Source organism: Varroa destructor, unplaced genomic scaffold (assembly GCF_002443255.2).
Source record: "Varroa destructor unplaced genomic scaffold, Vdes_3.0 BEIS01000002.1, whole genome shotgun sequence".
Classification (NCBI taxonomy): domain Eukaryota; kingdom Metazoa; phylum Arthropoda; class Arachnida; order Mesostigmata; family Varroidae; genus Varroa; species Varroa destructor.
This window is the reverse complement of record NW_019211455.1, coordinates 37,461,927-37,482,378: the sequence shown is the minus strand read 5'-3', so window position 1 is coordinate 37,482,378 and position 20,452 is coordinate 37,461,927. Positions and strand designations below refer to the sequence as shown.

The 20,452-nt window shown below is 40.0% G+C and overlaps 1 protein-coding gene across 3 annotated transcripts in view; it reads left to right on the top strand.

Annotated features, from left to right (window-relative positions):
• The first annotated feature begins 436 nt into the window (after positions 1–436).
• The window catches only part of LOC111245413 (serine/threonine-protein kinase Sgk2-like), a 28,956-nt gene continuing 8,940 nt past the window's right edge, over positions 437–20,452 (top strand). Inside the window, exon 1 of one of the 3 annotated variants that reach the window (XM_022793759.2) lies at positions 437–673. In XM_022793759.2, coding sequence (XP_022649494.1) covers positions 658–673 — 16 coding nt within the window. In that variant the 5' untranslated portion in view covers positions 437–657. Of the gene's footprint in view, positions 674–15,116; positions 15,792–19,926; positions 20,163–20,452 lie in introns of those variants that run through there. The other 2 variants (XM_022793756.2, XM_086979538.1) reach the window with 2 other exon arrangements.

The following is a 20,452-nucleotide window of genomic DNA, read 5'->3' as shown; positions in this document are numbered from 1 at the left end:
CAAAATAATTATATGTAGCTCGTACTTTGCCGCTCCATCTCACTATAGCCATACAGATACTTGTGTTTAATAATTATGTATGTCTTCTTTACATCATGAGATAAACAATGAACAAATCTGTACAGGGTGCAACAGTAACTACCGATAATTGTTAGGGGCGGAAAAAAAATTGTAGGTGGTGGCTTAATTACATTTCACGGAACATAGGTTTCCAATACAATCCGCAATGCTTAGTCGAGATAGCGCATTAAGACGAAATGTTACTAGGGGCAATGATTAGCCGCTGTTGACGGCCAATAGACAAACCAATGAGCGAAGGGCTTACGGGCTAGGGGCGTTTCGTGCGCACGGACACCCTCAAATGACGCCTTCCTCTTCTGGAGCCAAAGTTGACATCAAAAGGGTACAAAACGAGCTGCTTACCTTCCTTGCCAAAAAAGCCGCTAATACAAACAATTCACATGCATTCACCACTCTTTGTGTCCACCGAGAACTCAGACAGCCAGTAAATACAGTTTCCAGCAGATAGTTTTATTCGTATCGAACTGCTTTGTTCTAGTGAACTGTCAAAGTAAATCCTTTATGGTTGGTCCGTACACAAAAATTGAACAGCTTATCTCTTCGATTTACGCCGCCGGATCTCTCTAAAGTGCTGCCATGGCGCTGGAACAAGGTATGTTCCATCCACTTCTTAGATAACACTTCTTGTTAAATTTCAAAGTAAGTGTTTTTTTTTTAATATTTATAACTCTTATTGAGCGCTTTAATAATGAGTGCGTACTATATATTCTCTGGAGTATAATTAGTTCGAAGAAATATATTATACGTTACCTCTCCAAACATATTGTAAACACTCGCTAAATATTGTTTGTAAGATGATAGTTACTACATATGGTAAGCTAGATTGTAATCTAAAACATAGAATCTATTTCGTTAGAAAGGGTTTCATTAATTATCGAATTCTACACTACAACACGATTTTTGTGATAACGTAGTAAAGGGAAAAGACTGGGCTCAACGGTTAAGGTGTTAGAAATCTATTTGACAACCAGTGGAATCGTAGGAAATCCGAAAAAATACAAGAGATGTTTTTTTACAGACTTTCCACGTCAGGAATCGGAGCCTGCGAAATCCAGGTTTTCAATTTGTTCCTGATCACCACACTTATTAGCAGCTAGAATTTAGAAAGACAGCTGCTACGTTTCGCGTGTAAAAACCCAGTTAGATATCTCCTACGGTATCAAAGCGACGCTTGATAGACGTGAGATGATTGACCGATCAATCATTAGTCGAAAATCATCTCAGATGGCTCTTGTCTAAATCAACTCTTGTCTGAATGGAACATTTACTAAGCATGTTTTAAAAGATGGTTCGGGCTTGACAAACCAATGAAAGGCTTCCAAACGACTAGCTGGTCTACTAAGAGAAATTGAGGTTTTAGAAATATGGATAGTGTAATTGTGATAGGACCAGGCCAGATTAATACCAACTTACGCGTATTAGTTCCAATTAATTGAATGCTGACTAAAATGATACAACACAAGGGGGCAAGGGTCAGTCGCTATCCTCTAAGTATTATATCCTCACCTTGGAAAATTCGTCTATTATATATTAATTCCAAATAAGATTAGTTGTGCAAATTGCGCACAAGGAAACAGCGCCGCAACTATCAGATAGAAAAGTGCTGAAAATGCGACTCGCGTAATGGCCCTTTTGGTGTTTGTAATGTACTTAACGTTTGTAATGTAACGTAATGTACTCAAAACGCTAAAAGACACACTTTTTAGTGATTGTAGTTCTGTGTACACGGAACGTTGATAACTAGATAGCTGCTTCTAGAAGGTTAGCAATACATGATAAACCTCTGGAAGATTAAGTGCACATGACAGACTAAATACCTCAATTTTAACGTACAATTTACATTTTTATAGGTATTTGAAGCTAAATGCTTTTTCTATTAAAAGCTGCACTAACTTTGGCCGTTCTCATATCGGCAATTCCTTCGGTAAGTTATTATAAACTTTATTCTTATTGAAAAACAGATAATTCTTTGTTAGTTACCAAACTTTTTTGTTTTTTTAGTTTTTATAAAATGACCTTTAAAGAAAGGCTGTTAGGCCTGTGCCTTTGCTTAACCTCGACATGAAAGAAAGTCTAGCTTTAGCTAATAATAAATTAGGTTCGTCATGAAGAGAGTTCTTAACGATTAAAACGTTGTGACCACGGGATTCAAGGTTTTCACTTCAGAATATTGTTTTTGGTAAGATAGGAAGAATACCGAATAGCGTAAATGTGATTCAGGGAGCAGAGAAAATTCGATCCGGTACCTGAAAGGTAACAGAAAAGCATGGTTTCTCAAGGTAAACATTGTGATTTTGATTAGCTAATTTTGCTAGACCGGAAGCTATACTTCTGCTAAGATCATTTTGTTAAAAGTACCTCTAGCTTATTGAACAAATCGCTCATTCGAATTGTCGACCTTCCAGTGGCGGGGTAGCATGACCTAGTAAGCTACTAACGCTAAATGGTGACGTTGATCTTTGCTGTAACGCTATTGTTGTAACGTACAGCGAAGTCTTTTCAAATATTTGAAGACCCCTCGAAATGCACCCCGCACTAGAAGTTGCTCGCAAAGGTTGTCAGCTACTGTGTCTATCAAGCGTGATCTTTGTGCTCTCTAGAAGTGGTAATTTCTTCATGGGATCAGGAGACATCTCGAGAGTTGACTTACGGATGTATAAGCAAAGAACATACGCGCTATCATGACAGAAAGGTTAAATCAGGGAGAAACTTCTGTAAATCTGAATGATTACAGAAAGCGACAATTGCGTAACTTGCATGTCGTGGAAACTGTGAAGTTACAAGAAAAAAGGTAAAATAAATCTACCCTTTCCAATTTTCAGGAGCAACTGCTAATTGTGTAAACACGCGATGAATATGCACCACCCTAAAATCTCTGAAAAAAAAAAATTAAATGACCTGCGTGATAGAAGTATAGCAGCATGTGCCATTTGCAATAAACCTAAGTTTAACTAATGGATTATTAGACTACACTTGAGATTAAAGAAAAATCTAAATTTTAAAGGCAACATCGCTGAGGATTTGAGCCCAGTTCATTATGAAGAATTAGATAGGACAGTTTACTCTACTCCTCCAAGTCAACACTCCCTCCCCGCCCTTTTGGGTAGTTTTATAAAACCAAGACTTGTGTTGCAGTCGTTAATTATATATACCCATATATGAAACTTTGATGTACAACAGCTCCAGTTGATAATTGTAAGAAATGCCTAAGAATTTTATTCAGTTTGTCTATCGACTACCTTCATCAGTTTGGTTCATCGAATATTTGTTGTTTTGTTCGATAATTTTGGCTTTTATTAGATTAAGCTCATTAGGTATTTCGTGGAAGGTTTCGCCGACCCCTAAATTCGAGGTCTGGGTAATTCAAGGCTGCACTGTTAGGTAGACAGGTAGATAAATAAAGCTATTTAAGCATATCGTCAATTCCCATGAACCAGTTTTACGTATACAAAATCTGATTACTTCAGGCATTTAGCTAATAGCTGCTTGTTGCTTTAAGACAACTCAGTTTCCACGGAATTACCTTATTATATAATCGAGTAGATTAAATGGTTTCTGGCCAGTCAATCTTGAGAGAGTTGATTTCTTTGACACGTGTTGAAGGTCCGCTTCCTTGATCACTGAGCTAGATGAGGTACTTTTCTTATAAACATCTAACGTAACGTTTGTAAAATACGTCTAACGAAATTCGCGTTGCATATGCCCGGTTATCAATATGTCAAAGTCGGGAGTTTATTTAGAAATGACGCTTGTCGGTATACCCTGGTCCCACCCGGGATGTCAAGTATCGGTAAAAAATATTAAGTGAAATAATATGAATGTGGAAATTTTAGATGCTGAGATGCGTTCGTTACCATAATTGCAACTCATAAACTCGGTAGCCAGTTACTGTGACTATTAAGTCCTATGAAAAATAATAACAATGACGAGCTAGAAATGCCTGCCGCAACCAGAAAAAACCCTTCAACACCGGACGTACGCCCTAGTGAAAAAATCATTCGACGACCGAACTGTATTATTACATAGATACGTCTTAAACGGGCTAGTTGGGAAGGCTAGTAGGTGAGACACGTACAGAGTTAACTGAGGAGTATGAGAAAAGAATTGAAATTCGTTAGTAGGCTTCTTGAGGGGAGCAAGCTAAACTAGCGGAACCTGAACTTCACACTCCGCCGTTTCACATAAGACAGACATATCCTTTAATGGCACTGGTTGTAAGTAAACTGTATTAATGGAAGGCCTTGTAAGAAAAAAAAAAGATTCAAAATTAGGCCGTTCTCGTTTCGTTTAGGGAATCAGTCGCCTGTAACATTGCTCAGTGGCGGTACCGGACATAAAACGTTTGAAGATTTAATAGAGCTAAAAATATGGAACATTTTCAACGTTCAACGAAAGACGAGTAGGCTGTGGCAATCCATTATCCATAAATAGCTAGTCGGTGTAAAAATAATCGTCGAACTACGAACTCAAACCATCAGTAACGAAAAGCCGTCGAATTAATAAAACCGCATGCGGGACCCTAAGGTGAGCAGTTGCTATAACGATCGGCATAATCAGTTCGTCTGTATGCAATGGACAGACTATTTTAGAAAATTAAAATTGACAAATAGGAAAACGCTATTAAGGTGAACGCGTCTGCCATTAACCTTCGTTCGGGTGAAGGGTACACTCTAATGAGCGAGAGAGTATAATCTACGCTAGAAGAAGTGCATGGCCCTAAGTTGTGTTACAGTGTTACAAGAGACCTATACTTAATGAACAGCTACCGACGGAGAAAGCAGGCATCATGTGGCGGGCAAGCTTGTTGCAAAGGCTGCAGTCAACATGTAGCTAGTTAGCTAAAACAAAATGAGCAGTAGTGCAGCAGGAAATTTGTAGGTCTGTACACATTTTGAGAAACGAAGATTGTCTATTACATTAGACGCTTCAATTAATCACATGTAGATCGGGTGGATTTTGAAAAAAATCTTAGATCCTAATTGAAACATCCTGGATATATAAAATGATGATCCTTAACACTATTGGGACTGGTAAATCAATTTTAGGGGCAGAGAGTGCTTGCAAGATACACTCGAAATCTCGTTAGAGCAAGCAACTGATTACGTCATTCTTGTCCTGTGTTCAATTGAGCATAACTCGAAAAGGGGAGCAGATACTGTCGTTGAAAAGTGACATGTAACTAGGTTTTACGTCATAGGGTGCATGGCATGCTGTGAAGCTAAGCACACTACGTCCTGTTATTCCCATAGACCTTATCTGAAGTGCTTCTTTTAAAGTAATGTAAATTTGTAAAAACAAATTAGAGAGCAACATACTAAGTAAAGGAGAACAGCTTAATGAATGAAATACTTTTTATTTAAAAGTATTTCACATGAAACATTTAAGTATATTGCTTGTTTCAATGTGACTAAAATTTCCAATTAAGGAAGTCTTTTTTTTTCTAGACATGATAAGTCGTTGCATCAATTAAATCTTTTAAAAAGGACAAACTTTTATTTTTGGATATCCGCAAGAGGGGCCATATTCCGCGGAGCCGGCGCACGGAAGGCCTTACCGAGTTGGACAAAAAATATATAGGAAATAAAAATAGGAAGCTACATATATTTCATAGATTATAGTTTGTCATTTTCGAAAAAACTCAGACTCAAACCTTGCAGTCCTCAGCGGCCTAGTATTCTCTAGTTCAAGTGCTAATGGTGCGCCATAGAAGACACAATTTCAGCAAGGAAACAAGTGAATCTATATGCGCGGCATTAAACCTTAAAAGTTCCGAGGTGCTTTCCTTTAGACCGCAAGCCCGACGGAAAATGCGCACGCAGGGAAGCATGTATTATGAGCATCAATTAAATTAGAGACAATATGAGAGTACTATAGTGTTAAATCGTAAGACGGAGCTTGACTTATGCAAACTGAACAAGGCCCGTTTGTTAACTTTCGAATCATACGAACGAAAAAATCGAGTAGCTTATGTTTTTTTTTCCTGTAGTGTATTGCTTAAAGAGAGTGTAAATGTACGTTTTACGACACGTACGCGGTGTGGACAAAAAATACGGCAAATGTCTGTAAAGAGCAGATAGCTGCTTAATACTACTAGATTGAATTTATGGATAACACGTATTTAGAAATTTAGAGATAAGATTGAGTCTGTTGGTAAAGTTTTTATGTGAAGCTTCTGCATAAGTCTGAATAAATAAATCTGAAGCACAGGATGGAGTATTTCCCAGCTCTGTTAACAGTTGAGTCAGCGACATAATTTATCAAGTATCGTTTGATACTTGTAGAACGCTATTTATTGGTGTGTCACCAAGATGACATCTTGTACAGTAACGCATCGAAAACGTTCGCTTCACTCTGATTAAAGCGAGTCGCTATAAATAAAGTAGAACACGTCAACGCGTGATCGCACCTTTGAGCGCCAACCCGTGAAACCGGCAGGTCGAGCTTCATTGTATATATATTTGAATTCAATTTCGAGATGACGCTGTATTATTTCTTTTACTCGAGCTTTTAACAGGCAAGCTGTACTGAGTTAGGGAAGATCAAAAAATTTGAGTGGTATACTACCATGAGGTTTTGGACTTCGCCTTATGGACGTTTTATTCGGTGAAAGTTCTGCTATTAGAGGCATCGCGAGCCTTTTTTGATTAAAAAATTCTAAAAAGGGAACTTTAAAAAACTTGAGTCTTGTTGAAGACTCCCTGCAAAGGTGAATGACTAAGAATGATGATCGACGCTAGGACCACTAGCAGAAATTTAGAGATGCTAGCTTCTTTTCGTTGTTATGCTGCAACACTGATCCACTCTTTCATCAAATTATGATTCACGATAAAAAATTGATCTTCTGCGATAGTTGCAGACGGTCATATTCGTGGGTGGATGTACAGAGCTAAACCGGCAGGACGTCACTTTAAAATAAGTGTACAGCCGTAATATTTTATGGGGCTTATTCAGTTGTTCAGGAAAAATTTTATCCAGGACAACTCCATGAGTCCAGATTCGCCAGGCTCTGCTGAAGTGTGTTGTCAACAACTGTAACGAAGTAGCCAAGATTAGCGAGCAGGACTGAACTGTTCTTGTTGCAGGATAACGCTCGACGCCGCACCATGAGAGAATGCAGGAATTACAGGCGGAGGCTATTTGTCATTTATCATCAAATAATATATTTTTTTTCATAAAATCTTGATAACTTTTTTGAAGGAAAAGTATCCAAATTTCAACATAATGACCTTCAAAAACTGATAGATTTTCTAATTCCAGATTTATACAGCAGCGAAATAAATGAGCCTTCATTCAAATAACAGATAATAATGGTGCATACTTTGATTGAAAATAAAGAGGACTTGCACAGTAAAAAAAAATATATATATATATATATATGCGTGACTCTATATTTACATACGAGAAATGTGGAGAGGTCCGATAACACATATGATTTGCTTTAAAGGATGCAAGGCAGAGGTCACCTGTAAAGGGTAAATATAATAATATAAGAAAAATGATAGATACGCTCGACAGATATGCGCAGCATCTACAACCAACCCAAAAGGCATCGCGGAACAAATCCCACTGCGGTTTACTCGGTCGATACATTGGCCGAGAACGATGATGCGATACGTTGTGCCACAATTCTAATCCTTAGTCGGACAGTTTGTGTAGCAAAGACAAGATAGGATTGTGGTGACGTGCAGGGTTGCGTGAAATCACTGACAGCAGCGGCAGTAGTAGTTCTCTGCCGGTGCTTCGGGACAGGAAACCTGCGCGAACTGGCGTGCAGCCGCCGTGGCAATCCAACCCGTTTAACTTTTGATCAGCAGCACTATGACGAAGGACTGCTGTCTCCATGGAACCAACGAGCGGCTTAGGTCTCTTACTAGCTGTAGGCAAAGTGGAAAAGGAACAAGAGCAAGGATTTATCGAGTGGTGTTATTGTGAATTGTCGCCATCAGGACATTGTCACGGCTCCTTTTCTTTCGAAGCCATGGACATTACACATACGCGTCCATACGTAAACACATACACGTAGAGATACATAGAATTCCCTCCTCTCTATAAGAAATGGTTCGACAGCAGGCGAAGTCAAGTCAAGTGATTATCTGTAAGCTACTAGCAAGAGTACTCGATGCTGGCTCCCCGTTGGCCGGAACGTTGAGGAAGAAATACGTTTTCTATGATGGATACTTATCGCAGCGTTCGGTTTACATCACGTTGGCTACCGAAAACCTTTTCCTTTTGAAGTACATATACGATATTTATCTGTCAGTAGCATTATGATCATCATGACTAACGACGAGCGACTGCGCTTAGGCGAGACCCGCACATCGCGTATTAACAGACCTTTATACGCTGGCTTAAATCAAGATCCCACTCAGATTAATCTAAATATTAGACTGATACTTTCTGCACTGGAGCGGTACACTCGACTACTAACGTAATTAAGTAATATTAAAAAATATTATAACTTTAATGTAAGTATTATAACTTTATAACTATAAAGAATTGTCAAACTAAAGACTTTTCTATCCGTCAGCAACACTCATTCGCAGCTGTTTATTATTAGTGCGGACTTATTTAAGCAATTTTCTTGTATTAGATCTAGTAGTTATTAGGTGGTCTAGGCTTTCTATAAGTGATAATTCCATTGAGGTTCTGCATGTTAGTTGACCAGGTATCCATACAAAGTTTACACTGATACCTAGTTGCTTATTTATTACCAGTAGGAAGTTATTATACATTTTCATATGTTGTCCTGTTTATCCGATAGTGATTTAGGGCTAAACTACTCAAAAAATAACTATAGGTAAACTAGGTTTTAGAGATCGATTTAGCTTTGAATGAAGTATACGAAGTAGCAACTGGAATCTAACGCGGCCACTCAACAACTCCATTATCCTCTCGTACTAAAAACGCTGTCCCTATGCAGTCAGCACAAGAAATCTAAAGCTGAAGGCGCAATCGAGGAATAATATGGTTGTTTAAAAGCAGATTTTGAAAATTAGGATTACTCAGGGCAGATCTTATTACAGAATTGTCCTACCGAACTTTCTAAGACCGACAAAATGCTCGAAAGTTGACGAAGGCATTTGTAAGATAATAACTTAATAAATAGACTGTATCGAGAAGTTCGAACATACTAGCAAGATCCAAATGTATAAGTAAGCTTAAAACTATTACTAGTATTCCAATAGTGTGAAAAGCAATGTCCTGCCTTAAAATCATGTAGGTGATCTATAAGAGCTTTGCGACGCAGGCTGATTCTATTGGGTGGATTTTTTGAGAGCTATCATTGAATTCTTCACTGTAAATTTCTTCTCACATGGTCCACGCAGAGAAGTACGTCCCACCGCTTCTGTCAATAACGCCAGCTCGGAACCAGATTCTTCTTTAACAGGTTACCACGTGCTGTGATTTTTGTAAGAGAGAGAGTCACTGACTATTTTTGTGTGGCATGCCAAATTCCATTTCTCTTACTCGTTGTCCACACCTTTACTAACAAACAATTTATATAAATATGCTCCAGCTTTTTAGTTAAAATGGAAAATATCGGTTTCAGAGGTGTCGTATTAGGTACGGAGGCAGTTATCGGCGGCATCAAAAAATATCCTCGTCAAATGAATTTAGCGCTCGACTTTGACTTTGATGCTTCCTAGCTCGTCCAAAAATACGTTATTCCCTGTAACATCTTGGGATGTACAATCATCCTTAAAGTCCGATGTGTGCATAAAAGTGATATAAATTGGGGGTGTTGGCTTGGTATCTAATGAGCATTAAATAAAAACGTACAATTTAAGCAAATATGAAGAAAATAAGCAAAGAATGAATAATAATAATAATAATAATAATAATAACAACAACTTTAACAATGGAATTGAATTCATCACGCTTTATTTTTGATCTTCGTATTCCTTTTAGACCTTCCTCACCCAATCGAGGAAGTGAACTTCTTTCGTAATAATGCCTCAGTCTATTGTACAGAGTTAGATAACTACTATCAATGTCGCCTGACCCACGTGTCAGAGGGAACACAGTGAAGTTTCGACGGGGTAGCTGCATAAGGAATAACGTTATTTTTTGTTCCTAGTCATCTAGCATCAATTACATACTTCATTTTTAGTACTTCCGTGAGGAACTGTACATAACGAAATCAATTTACCCACAGCATTGAAATGCAAAGGTTGGTCACAACTTGATCTTAGTTGTGGCTTAGGTGTTGTAGGTCTAAAGCACAACGATTGGCCTAGCTAAGTTCAACTGAGCACTGTTTTGCGTCAACGGAAGTTCTCAAGATCATCTCGCACTAGGCGATTTACTTTCTAATCTATCGTGAACGTAAACGTGTGAGGCCAACCTACAACGGCGAAATAGAGTGGAGAAACATCAATCCACGGCCACTTTTTGAACGTACGTCTTAGCCTCCGGAAACTGAAAAAATCCGCTTTAGGAAACAACTAGCACCGGTCAGTTTTGAATGGACTTCGTCACGTGCCGTATACGCACTGGCAGTAGATACAAGTAACCGATTAGACCCCAAACATGCGTAGATGTCTATGCACTACATACCACCTATATATCACGAAGCGCTAACATATCTAAAGCCGCCTTGGCTGATCATAGTGTATATATAGCAAGTACTATATTTATCTCGCAGCTTTGAAGAGAAACATTTCCACACTTCCTACGACTAACCCTCTGTTCATTCTTTTCGACTCAGTCAAACGTTAATTGAATTAGTGTATTTTTAAATTGAGCTTTGGCTGTAAAACATTTTTAAACGAGTCACAGTGTTGAATATATATATATATATATTCAACTTATTCCTTATATGTAAGGAAAGCTGTATGGGTGTTAGGAAACTTAGTGCCTACCCAGCAATTTAGTTGCTATGGTTAGTGATATCTTATAAAGTTAGAATGATGATGATGATGGTGAGTTGCCATGTGCCACGAAACCGGAAGGATCGAGCCATCACCGGTACATCACAATCGTTCAGATAGCCAAATCAGCCGACCAGTATCGCTCGCCCCGCTGCGCCTTTGAGTTCTGATGAGCGTACGGTAACAAATAACAATTTTTCGACCACCAAAAATGATGAAGTGTTTGCTTTATTAGAATAACTTGAAGCAGCGATTCGAGTCGTTTGGACCGTTTCTCTTTAATCTAATTAGTAATTAGAGTGAGGTGTTGATTATGGCTCTCATAGCACACGGTCCTACTTCCTTATCTGTGGCTTTATTCGAACAGGTGACCTACCGACTGCACTGGTGAACGACGAGATAGATGACCATCGATTTGTTCGCTGACTGTAGCAACCCGAATGAAGTTTGAAGAGTATGCTTATAATGTCCTATTCGGGCTGTCCCAGTCCGCCGTCGGTCCATAATAGATCGATTTATCCATTTCGATTGCTTCTTGTTCATTCCTCTAGGAGGTGCTTTTTTGCCTAGCCACCGTTGCTACTCGGTGATTCGGCGGGGAAAAAGAATCTTAGCATTTGTCATCATTTGACAAATATCGAAATGGGCCCATTCCAACTTATTCTTCGATGCTGTTGTTAGCCCAGCTATGAAGATGCACTCATGAACTCAAGCTACTATCGAAGCGCGCACTCGCTGGCACTTGGAGAAATATTCGAACAGTCCGGTTAATAGGCTGGTCTCTACTCTTCATCAAGTAGCGCTCCCGCAGATCGCTGATTAGTGTTCGTTGGGCAAGCGGAGAGATTGACTGATCGGTTCAAAGTGCACTAGATCCGTAGCATGAAATACTTCTATTTAACACCCTCCATGCAAGTGTTGGATCGTTTTGATACACGTTTATTTAGTCAGCTCTTTTCCAACCACTTGAGAAGACAGCCTGCTATACGGGAAAATGTGTACTATCCTATGATAACGTGCGCAGCGGATGTTTTTAAACCGTAGAGCATTGTGAATAAATCGATAAATAAATGGACGCTCAAGTTAAATAACGTTTGTTCTACTTCATAACTGCCAGAGCCTCTTGAAGCTGATAGCAGGAGAGAAACGATCGGTCTGACAACATTTCTAGGACCGAAACGACGAACGGCCAGCAGCGGACTGACAAGGCTCATAGTAGCAAAACCGAAGTACCGAACAGAGTAATTATGCGAAACTATGAAATGGTACACACTAAATATTTCGGTCGTTTGCGACGGCGCATTAGAACTTCGCGAATCTGGTTAGATAATCAGACTTCCGACGCGTACATCGTAAATGTGGTGAAGGAATCAACATACCGACGCGGCGCAGTTCTCTCGCAGTTTATCCTAGTTCATTATTTTATGTCCTGCGTTCAAACTGAACTTGCAGGGATAGATGATTCTCGTAATCCTAATGCATAAATGACTCAAAAAATCAATCAGTAGGTTCAAAAGGTATCGTAAACGGAAATATACGGCTCGTCAAGCGAAACCACACTTAACCATAACATATAGCAGATTAATAGAAAACAACTACGTAAACACAGGACATTTTCAGGCAGGAAACATTTTGCTGAAGTTACGATAACTGTATGAGTTCCAAGTTTGTCGGAAATTAGAGCGGATCTTCACATCGAGTGTGTAAATTGATGTATTTCATTGGGGTTCCACTCACAACCCCCTGTTTGATTTTCTGGTGCAAAAACATTGTCAAAACAGGAACTCTAGATGGGCAATTTGTTGCTATTATTGGTAGACTCTGAAACTAGTTAACGCAGGATTTAGTGTAAACGACAAATATAAGCAGTAAGGCCGTTTCTCTACGGAAGTCTACGACAAGCCTCACAGCTGCCAAAATGTCGACTCGGTTGTATTTGACAAACCATATATAGCTTGCCACTGTTCCTGCCACGGGTAGGACCACGTTAGTGATCGTGCAGACGAATCAATCTGGATAAGGATCTTTGAATTGGAACCTTGTTCCAAGGTCAAGTCACCTTTTGTGCTTTTCAAGTAAATACAAACTACTCGCATTCATCCAGCTGAGGCGCATATTACCGTCAGTACCGTTTGACACTGTCTTCCTACCGATGCCGCCGCTGATCGTTTGAACTGAAGCTTCGGTGGAGACCAACGCTGCTCGAAGCAGTCGTTGTTGCTTGCAAAATAGCCCCAATTAATATTTCATCCAATTCGAAAAAAGTTGTTTTGGCCTAAATATGTTCATGGTCGGTATCTTTATAACCAGTGAACCTTGTTGAGACCTAGACTGCGTCCTAGCACAACGAGAACATCTAAATTGTATACCTGTATGCCAAGAATGGTGCCAAATAGTTTTAATATTGCTGAGTGCATCTCGAGATAATGTATTCAAGTGTCCTTTTTCTATACTTGAGCATTCGAACGTAACAACACGATGAGTTAAATGGTCACACTTTAGTGCGCTGGTAGCAGAGGTAAAGCTCCTTTTCTTGCAAGCAAAAGCCTACAGAGGGCATGGGCATACATCTACTAGCTTACTGTATTGTAGAGCATGATGATGATATACGAACGTACCAATCGCTAGGATTAGCTCTAAACTTTGATCCAATATATATATATATATATATATATATATCTAAAAGCGTTGACGTGTAAAAGGCAAGGTTCCATTTATTTAGCATCATCTATATTCGATTTTTGGCCAGCACAGTGCAAACAGGTAACGTTTACGCACCCAAAATGAAGAAGCGTCATTTCAAAGCGTCTTCATGAAATCATTGCAGGTTATCGCAGTATAATCCATATGTCGACATGCTTTAGAAAGGTGACTTTTCACAGCTTTAATTCAACTGGGAACACTATCCTTTAAGCGTTCGCACACAGCTGAAAAGTGACACAATGTAGGAAGTTGTCCCACATAGGTCTCTCAAGGAAATCAGATTAAAGCTGCAAAAGACATTAAGTAGTGCTACGACTGTGCTTATGGATCATGAAAAACAGAGGATCTACTAAAAAAGTGGGGTTCAAAGTTCAACGTTGAACATTATAATGCCCTCCTACAAATCTCCGCACCGTATCATAACCAAAAGCTAGTTCGTGGAAATCGATAGATTCTGGCAGACCGTTGTATCCTACTACTTCATTGATCACCAAACGTTTGTTCTCAGTCACAGAGATTTGCTACACATATAGCCGTAGAAAAAGCGGACAGTCGTGATGTTTGACCAGCCATACAAAGTAGGAAGGGGAAGTTAACAATTCTGACCAGTTAGAGCTACCGACTGATTCGCTGGTTCAAGTCAATGGCTGTTTAGCTGAACGGATGTGTTTGATGGAAATTATCGAAACATAAATAACCTTTCATTTTGCAGAGCCTTTTGCGAGAGAAAGCCGCAAGGGTTTCGCTCCGCAACCAGAGAAATTATTAGCAAAAATGAAGTAATAATCTGAATTTCAGCAATCAGATTTTAACAATGCGTTCTGTTTGCGAGATAGATCTGCTTCTATTTACGATAATGGAAAGGTTTTTAGATTAGCTCTATAGCGGAAGTTAGGCGTCACAAGTTACCTGCAAATCGACCGAATGACGACATACCAACTACGCTACTATACGATTTTTGTTTACTGTTGCTCAAGTAATAACCGTCGCTTGTCGGACGGAAAAGAAACTTTGTCGGTAATTTCGTCGTCGAGTGGTGTTGCCGAGCGACGCCATGGAGATCTACCGTGGAACCTCGAGTCATCCATTTGATCATCAACGAACGATGGGCGTAACAATACAAATACATTCACGCACATAGATGTTGGTATCATCTATTTTTGTTGTGTGTTAGCATGACACCTACCACACGACTCTGGTCCTTCTTGCTATTTCCCTTGTGTCATTCTGTGGTGTAGCGGAGCAAATCAACTACTGAAGCAAGGAACGGAGCGCGTCGTCGTCGTCGTCGTCTTAAAGCAGGAGACCGCAGAGAGGAAGAGGTCGACGGGGAAAGGAGAAACGATGCTGCTGCTGCTGCTGCCGTTAATGATGATGGCAATGAGGAAGAGGCGGCAAATGATGAACAAATACCACGGAACGAACCCGCTCAGCAGCGACCGCTGGTGAGGAGAAAAACGGGTATCGTGAGTAACGACGACGGCATATCATGATATACGGCCGTGCGTCGAGGAGAACCTTGTTGCAGTTTCACTTGATTTAATCCAGACACAAAAGGAGCCAAAAATTAGGTGTTCACTGGCTGGCAAGATAGGCTTGCATAAATAGGATTTGTTGGTGGTGTCCGTAAAGCAGAAAAAAACGAACGAATACTTTTTCGTTGCCCGTTCTTTTGCCCGAAACGCTACACAGACTGGGAGCTACCTCAGGAGACATCACAGAGAAGGGAGGTCTCCTTTACTACGTTTGGCTTAACTTACTGCTCAGTCCGGTCGGAGAGCGTTCCATTACAGTTGTTTTTACAGCTGCTAACTTAATTGCTGTAGCGAACAGACGAATTTGTGCTAACTGCGACTCGCGCGCCCCCAACCTGTCAAAATTGTCGCCTGACTATCGAATCTTGCTATCATCGTTACCTTGAATTGGTCCCAACTGGTGCGTTCTCTCCTTAATCAGAAGTTTACTTGTGGATCACAGAGTGCTACGATGTCGCGTGTTTCTTGTAAAATTTTGTGAATCTCCTTTTCACAACGTACCGGTTAAGCTGCCTTATCTCTCATCAACTGTAGATCGTATTTACTAGGCGGATCCACCATACACACCGGACCACGAAAATGAAGTTTTCCGACTTATTCCGTAAGTAACATTTCGTTTTTACTCCCCGTCGACTAATAACACACATAGCCCAAGTCGACGCTAGCCGCAAACGTGCTGATGCCTACGACGGGTCAGAATTCTCGCTGTTTCCTTTGTTGGCTTGCTTGCTTGCTTACTGTAACTTTGTCCTGTCCTAGGTTTCCCTAGACAGTACTAAAAAATGGCGTGCAAGGTCTATGCGATTATCGCGAATGGCGTATCTTTTCGAACGACACCCAAGGACTCTAATCGCATTGAATGCGTGAGTAAAAAACCCCTCGAAGGAAGCATGCTGTTTTTGTGAATACATTCATATACTGCAAAATAAATTCTTTACTGTATCAGGCTGAACATCGTTAAAGCAGTACCTGCCAGTTAACTATCTCAATTAACTGAGTGAGTGAGCCGCTGAAGGCGAACACAGGCCTTTTGCTAGCCTGGAAATCTTCGGTATATGAGGGTGATTTACTCCAAAAAGTCTTATTCCCTCTCCTCAACGGATAGTTTTCACGACTGCACAGCCGACGTAGAGCCCAATTGTATCCAATGTAAATTCGAAAACAAGTAAAAATTTCTATAGGCCATTCTTATTGCCTGAGAGCTCAGCAAACAATATTCCACAACGTAAGATATTACTATTTAATAATTTAACAATTGTGGCTTTATTATTCTAGTAACCGACGATAAATATACAAGTTCTTTTACGGTAAGGTGTTAAGTTAGTTGATAAGAGCAGAAATGTCTTAAATTCAATCCCTGTCAGTTGTGCGCAGGAAATTCGGATTAGCTAATAAGATTCCTGTGCATCGCCGCCAGCCAGACTCTGAAAACGGTAATCCCCATTATCCTAACATTCGAGTTGACAGAGATAAAAAAGATTATTAAGATACAAGCCACTTGTTGAATTCCTATACCGATACGCGTGCGCATAGCATCTCAGGCCATATATCACCTAACATTCTATGAATTTCCATTTAACCATATAAACTGACTGCTATCTATTAAAACCCATCTATCAAGAGCCCATCAGAGGTACGTCGGCCTTTAGAGACACAAATTTCTAACGATTAGTTAGAGTTCCGCCGCATCCCTGTTAACAGACACGGACGCCGTATGCTGCGATGTGGATTCGTGTAACAAACAAATGGTCTGAAAGCGTCTCTATCCAACCCTGTCGTTTTTTTTTGTTTCGACGGTTCATAAACTCAATAGAAAAAAAAGTCTGCCGTAACCTCAGTTATTGGTATTATTTTTGTCGCTCTAATAATAATATATCGCATCGTAAGAATACTTCTTGTAATTATTTATTATACGCATATATGATAGCGTGATAGAATATTAACGTCTTTATTATAATACCTCTAATTTATCTAGCACATACACAGAGAGTGTCACTATAGCTTTGACACCGTCTGACGTAATTTTTCAGTACTATTTACTACTACAATAATATGCTTAAAAAAAAAATGTGTTTCCGCTGTCGGAACAGAGTAATATTGATTTAATTCAGGTTAATTGAAGCTCCTTTGTTTAAGCCATCCTCTCAGTAGATAATGTCTTGGTACGAATTGTAGCTATAGCGTGAAAGGCGAGTCATCGCTGACAGACGCCAGTACCATGAGTATCACCATTAAATTTCCCAGTTAGCTTTAAACCATTATGCATTTCTTCTTTTATTGGCAAAGGCGATTTGTGCCAAGGAGAAACGTTTTCTGTATCTATTCTGTTTACATGTTTGCTTTTCACCTGATGATGTACCAATGACGTTCAGCTTCGTTTGTAACCCCTACCATAATGTCTTCCATATACGTTCAGCTTGAGTTCTCAGCTAAAAATAGTACACAGGCAAGCAATAAAAAGACGGAAAATATGCAGCATGTATAAAAAATGACTGATTAAGGCCACTATTATCTGACCGATTAATTATCTTGGCAGTATCCACACTGCTTCGGAGATTTTTCCGCTACGTTCGGTCGGCAAAACGGACTTGGCGCGGTCAAACTTGCAGGTTGGATAATAGCGTTACGACGGCATGAAGTGTTGCCCGCCCACACTCAGGACAGCTTTCCAGCTTGATTGCCTTCTCATTTTATTTCCGAATAAGCCGCCGTCGCCAAAGGCTTTAGTTAAGACACCGTTACTGATTATGTGATGCATCATATATACATATATTTAAAGGTGACTGTGAACAGGGCGTAGGTGTAGTCAGATTTTTCTCTCATTCGACACTGTTTGCCGTAACTGGCCCCTGCAACCTAAAGTGGTATCTGAGCACAAGCTCGATAGAAAACATGTGTCGTCACCATCCGAACCGAGACAAAAATCCATGAGGAGATATCCTCTACTCTTTTCCAATACACTTTAATCCATTACCATTCGATAGATGGAGTGTAACCTGCCAAGATTCATATTCCCAACATTTTGCTTTCTTTTACCTATATGTTTGTGCTTATATCTCTGTGTACATGCACATGACACTAGTTACTTATATCGTGTCCATCATGCCTATTTTAAACACATTTGGCAGGTGTTTACCAGCAAGGATCTAGCTCCAACATTTAATGAAGACCAGTCATATCAATCGCATTAATAACCCATGACTCACGTAACTGACCCTAACTACAGTCCAGTTTGGTATTCCCGAGTAATCGATCAGAGTGCAGACCTTGTTCCTAGACAACATGGTTCAACGAAGAGATTTACAATTCATTATTAATGCTCATTCAACGAGTGTTCTATTGATCTAGGCAGAAGCGGATGAAACGATATCGAGCGCAATACTCTATATATTTGTTATCGACAGGTCAATAAAAGATTACTTAGTATCTCTCTGCATCATCGTCGTCGTAGGTTAAGTCGCATGTATATGGATGAATGGAGGACAGATGGATTGATCTACAGGGCAAAAAACGATGTCGAGATTCACCGTTTCTGAGAGCGCAGGCGTATTTGACGACCAGCTCGGGCCGCTTTCTAGTGTTGTCGCTTAAAGAGTAATCGTCACAGCTATTTTGCTTATATTGCTGAGTACGACAGCATCGGCTCATAGCGATCGCGAGCGGTTACATTAAACAAGTGCATAGCATTTGTCGCCAACACGTACGGCCTCTGCGAGTATATCCGTTTCAGACGACGAGGCTTGTGGCGACCTTCAGGGACAAGATATAACAATTGTCGGTTGATCATCGTAGATCGACACCGCTCGTCACCATTATGACATCGCTGAATGTCGTGGTTTGTCGTCGTTCGTATGCACGGAATGCCCTCGTATCCATTTCAGCAGCAATTGTGGGTGCTATTGTGGTTTTACTGCCACCTTTGCGCCTAGGAACAAACGTGCTCAGATTTCTTGATCGCCCACAACCTTTCATATTTAATCCATCCCCGCCTACCTCCACGTACCCAGACACGCAAAGGTGTACCGGTGATTCTTCGATCCATTTATTGGATACTCCAGTTACTGTAGACATGAACCTCAAGTTATTTTTCTAATCAGCAAATCTTCACTGTGAAGTTCGCATTGTGGGAACTGAACTATATACACAATTGATAAAAGAACAAAAACGGAATAAAGAGACAGGAAGAAGATTTTCTACCAATTGAATACTTGTAGCACATAAATTTCAATTGCGGACATGGCCCAACGTATCCGTAGAAAGCAAAACCGCTAAGAGAAATCCGCTTTTGTCGTATGTTCGTAGCTTGGCCTTCTTCTAAGTTTTCAATACAATTCCCCTATAGGAACATTGCAGTTAACGCTTATATCTGATTTCAATTTAAATGACTTTACGTGAAAGATACTCCCCGAAGGGTCTCATTGAGGCCTTGTGGCCAATTTTTAATCTACGGTTAACGACAATGATAAAAACTAGCCATTCTAGCAATCACTGTAGTAACAGCGATCGTGACCATTTCTGTAGTCGGGGTCATTTTCAAGCCTGTGAACCCTGTGAGAGCTACAACGCTCCGTTAGATCTTGCGTGTTAGCCCTTTCACTACTGGATAAACGTGGCTTACTTTGCTGGCACAGTCAAAGGGTTACTCGTTGCTAGAGATTCCTCGTAGTTACGGCGGCTCGCAAGGACCATCAGTTTAGGCGCCGATAGACCTACGCAATATTTGTGTCCAGCCGAGTTCAGCAACGTTATTGCACCACTATACTGTTACTGCACTTGCTATTGTCACTAGAAAGCCGTTTAAAGCAGACCATTCAATAATAACGAATACAGGGAAAATCCGCCGCATAGAAAAGTGTCCTTCAAGGACAAACATGTGTTAATAGGGTGTACCGTTTGTTTCATCAGTGCGTCTTAGAAATAGCCTATTCTCTTAAACGGTGTAATTAGAATAAATAACAGGATGGACAGACGTGTGAGTACAGAAATTTCATTATTACCATTTTTTAACCGTCGTATTTCGAAGCTTTTAAATAACTAAATTTCTCACAGATTATAAACCTCATTGAATGGCTAAACTGTTTCGAGGGTACTATGGTATCGGCTAGAGTAATTGGTTGGCATAAGATCTAAAGCATAAAAACCGTATTTGTGATTCTAGCCGGTGCAGCGCTCTAGTCGTAAATGAAACTTTAGAATTGAGTGTACATAATTGCTACGTGTGCCTAAATGCGTCTAAGTAAGGTCTCATTTAGGAATAGTGCG